Raw genomic sequence first — 3,961 nt, forward strand, 5'->3', positions numbered from 1 at the left:
TTTCCAAGGCCTGCCCTCCTTCCAGAATGGAGTCCAGGTCTACCTCTAGGTCATTTGTCTCAGACATTTTATCTTATTTCTGGACATGTGTTGATATGGTCAACCATCTGCTTTTGCTTCTTGGACATATTTATTGTTCATCTGTGGCCTTAATACTTAATTGAGTATGTGTTTCTGGTATTTTTAATACCTTTTGATTGCGTCCAGGTAGATGTGATCAGGATGTGGGCTTCCCTTTTCACTCTTCTTATTGCTTAACTCAGAGTAACTTTCATAGGTGTTTTCTGCCTCGCTGGTGTATGACAGTTGGTGTTGGTTCTTGCCTGGATTTTGGTGTTTTATAGAGTGTGATTGTAGCTTGACCATACGGCAGCCATTGCTGTCTCTTCTTGGGTAATATAGGGAGAGAAAGAGTCCCCCAAAGGTAGACGGGGGAGCATAAAACAGCAAAACAGCACCAGCAAAAAACCCAAAAACAACAACAACAACAAAAACTAGACTGAATACTGTAGTCTATAATTGCAGTAAAGGGAGAGGAGGGAGAGAAGAGAAAACAAAAAAAAAAATCTGTAGCCGAATATGAGTATGACTTCAATGTCCTCTTTCAGCTTCTTGGCTTCATAGCTGCCTGAGAGAGTTCAAGGTGCCACTGTTGGTTGTTATGCTGTACCTCAGGATTTAATTTAATTTTCAGCCTGTTTTGTTTTTAAACTCTCTTTCCTTCTCCATGCTTCTTGTTCTGGCTTTTCTGTATTAAAACAAACAAACAAACAGTTCAGTGTCAGCTCTTGGTTTGAGAGAATCTGTGTGCATGCGTGGTAGAAGGACCAACCAGTGGTGAGGGTAGGGGTTGTCCACTCGCTCAGGCACCCCCTCTAGTCACCAGAATGGAAGTGGGTAAACAGTGGGGGGGGGCAATGAACAGATATAGAAAAAAAGAAGATCAGAACCAGACAAAACCGACAAAGTGTATTGCCCACCTTTGCTCCGAGGTTCCTGAAACATTTTTCCATGGTGTGTCTGCTCCCCAACTTGGTCTTGCCCTTTGGTCTTGCCCAAGTTGTCAACTCCATGCCACCGAGCCCGGCAGATTCAAAAGTATGCAATTTCTCACTTTTGCTACAAGTTCCACTAGCTATAATCCTTCAAACCTTTTAAATATCCCTATCTATGTGGTTCCAAGCCATGGTGTTTTCAATAACCTCATTCGCATGTGAAAGCTGGACAGTGAATAAGGAAGACATAGGAGAATTGATGCCTTTGCGTTATGGTTTTGGAGGAGAATACTAAAAGTGCCATGGGCTGCCAAAAAAACAACAGATTCATTTTGGAAGGAGTGCTGCCAGAGTGCTTCTTAGAGGCCAAGATGGCCAAACTTTGTCTCTCATACTTTGGACATATTGTCAGAAGGGACCAGTTTTTGGAGAAGGATATCATGTTTGGTAAGGTTAGAGAAAAAGAGGAAGACCCCCAATGAGATGGATTGGCCAAGTGGCAACATCGATGGACTCAAGTATGGCAACAATAGTGAGGTTGGCCCAGGATTGGGCAGTGTTTTATTCTGCTGTGCATAAGGTCACTATGAGTCGGCACCGACTCAAGGGCACCTAACAACAACAGCAACATGTGGTTCTGAAGGAGCTCTGGTAGCGTAGTGGTTACAGATTGGGGTGCGAGCCGCAAGGTAAGCAGTTCGAAACTACCAGCTGTTCTGCGGGAGAAAGATGAGGCTTTTTGCTCCCATAAATATTTACAGCCTCAGAAACCTTGTACAGGGTTGCTATGAGTCAGAACCGACTCCATGGCACATAACAACAACAACAATGTGGTTCCGAGTTTTGGAGCTCTGTCCTGAACCTGCTTTGCCTGGTATTCTGTGGTATTGCTGATGGCGATCCTCACTGCACCTCCACCCTAGCAGCCATCAAGCCCCGCCTCTTAGTACCATTGACTCTTGGTTATACGCTACCTCTTGAAATAAGTGATCACTGACCATTTCTTTTTGGTACAGTTATTCTGTATTCCTTCCATCTTCTTTTGGTGCTTTCTGCATCATTCAGTATTTTTTTTTTAATTAAATGTTTTTATTTTGCATTGAGTGAAAGTTTACAGGGCACATCATCAGCTTCACATTCAACCATTCATAGCTTGTTTCATTATATTGATCATTATCCCCGCCATATATCATCAGTTTACAGTGTTTCTCTCTATCCTCTTTAGCTTTTTTTTTTTTGGATGGGGGGGACTTGCCTTTTGGAATTTACAGTCTCGGCTTTTAGGGAAGGTTTTTACATTTATCTGTGGATATCCAGGGCTCATGTATGAGATTACTAACAAGCATTACTGAATAATCAGATGAGGGACAGTTTGCTATGTCTACTAGGTGGCTAAAGTCTGATCCTCAGAGCCTATGGTTTGGACGGTCAACAACCTTGGGCCCACAGGGGCTTGGCCTCCTGACCGGGTCTGTACTGTCTGCATCTGAGTCCTCCTTATTTATTGATTGTTTAAGGGACGCTGCCTGTCTTAGGTGGTCAGTGCAAATTCCTCAGTCTTACCAGTCATTGAGACTCATTGCAGCATGGCAATGTCTCTGTCTTAAGTAGCCGAGGTTCCACGTGATCCTTACCCGTCTCTGACCACACGTCCAGCATAAACAGCCGCCATCCGAGGAAGGCAGGGAGGGAGGAGATCAGCTGGGGACCCCATGCGCCCGACGTTGCCGGCCCACCACCTGCTCTAAGGTGACCAAGCAGGATCACTATGCTGAGGTTCAATCCAGTTCTTAGGGGATCTTACTCTCTAGCAGGGGTAGCAAATGAGTAGCCACTCAGTGTTCACTTTGAGAATTACTTATATCATAAATTTGAGCATGTAGCTGATGAATATCCCCAGACAAGTGTCATCATTCAGTATTTTGTCCATAGAATCCTTCAATATTGCAAGTGAAGGCTTGAATTTTTCCTTCAGTTTCTTCCGCTTGAGAAATGCTGTGCATACTCTTCCCTTTTGGTTTTCTAATTCCATGTTTTTGCATGTCTCATCATACTTGAGTATGGTGTCTTCCTGTCAATGCCCCATGTCTATTTTATTTCACCTTGAAAACTTCTGCAGAGAAATAATTAGCCTGTTTTTTAATTCTACCCTTTAAAATTTGTTGTTACAATTTTAGGAAAAAAAGATTTTTTCCATCTATGGACACTACCCAGTGATCCGGGCAGCTCTGCGAAGGAAGGGCTGGGTGGAGAAGAAGTTTCACTTTCTGCCCAAGGTCATTCTGCATGTGGAAGATGAAAGTGAAGGGGTGACTGGTAGAGTATTTAAGATGTTTGTCTCAAAGTAAGATGTGTGGTGTGCGCTCTGTTGTAAAGACGGTGTGAGTGCAGGGCTGCAATGCTGACCCCTCCTGGCTCCATTTATGAGTATTACTGGTTCCTTCCTTTGGGGGCAGTGCACCCACCTTCCTGACCCCAAAGGAGTCTGGGAGCCTGGCCAGAGCTCCATGTCATTAGTGCTCAAGCCCAAGCCAGACCTCATCCTGTGTGTGGACCATTCTGCTGACCTCTGGGACCACCCCTCCTCAATGGGAGGCCTCTCCTGGATCATGTGTCCCTCCCTCACAGGATGCCCCTCCTGATCAATGCCCCTCTGTCACAGGATGTCCCCTCCCCCATCACACACCCCTTCCCCACAGGATGCCCCTCCTCCATCACACACCTATCACACACCATGGGATGCCTCTCTTCCATCACACACCCCTTCCTCACAGGATGCCCCTCTCCCATCACACACCCCTTCCTCACAGGATGCCCCTCCTCCATCACACACCTATCACACACCATGGGATGCCTCTCCCCCATCATACCCCTCCCTCACAGGATGCTCCTCTCCCATCATACACCCTTCCCTCACAGGATGCCCCTCTCCCCCATCACACTCCTCCCTCACAGGATGCTCCTCT

At 45.7% G+C, this 3,961-nt stretch overlaps 1 protein-coding gene across 1 annotated transcript in view; it reads left to right on the top strand.

Moving 5' to 3' along the window:
* The first annotated feature begins 887 nt into the window (after positions 1-887).
* The window catches only part of TTLL8 (tubulin tyrosine ligase-like family, member 8), a 91,176-nt gene continuing 88,102 nt past the window's right edge, over positions 888-3,961 (top strand). Inside the window, exons 1-2 of the mRNA XM_006876417.1 lie at positions 888-893; positions 3,173-3,311. Of these exons, the coding sequence (XP_006876479.1) occupies positions 888-893; positions 3,173-3,311 (145 nt within the window). The remainder of the gene's footprint in view (positions 894-3,172; positions 3,312-3,961) is intronic.

Source organism: Chrysochloris asiatica, unplaced genomic scaffold, assembly GCF_000296735.1.
Source record: "Chrysochloris asiatica unplaced genomic scaffold, ChrAsi1.0 scaffold00378, whole genome shotgun sequence".
Classification (NCBI taxonomy): Eukaryota; Metazoa; Chordata; class Mammalia; order Afrosoricida; family Chrysochloridae; genus Chrysochloris; species Chrysochloris asiatica.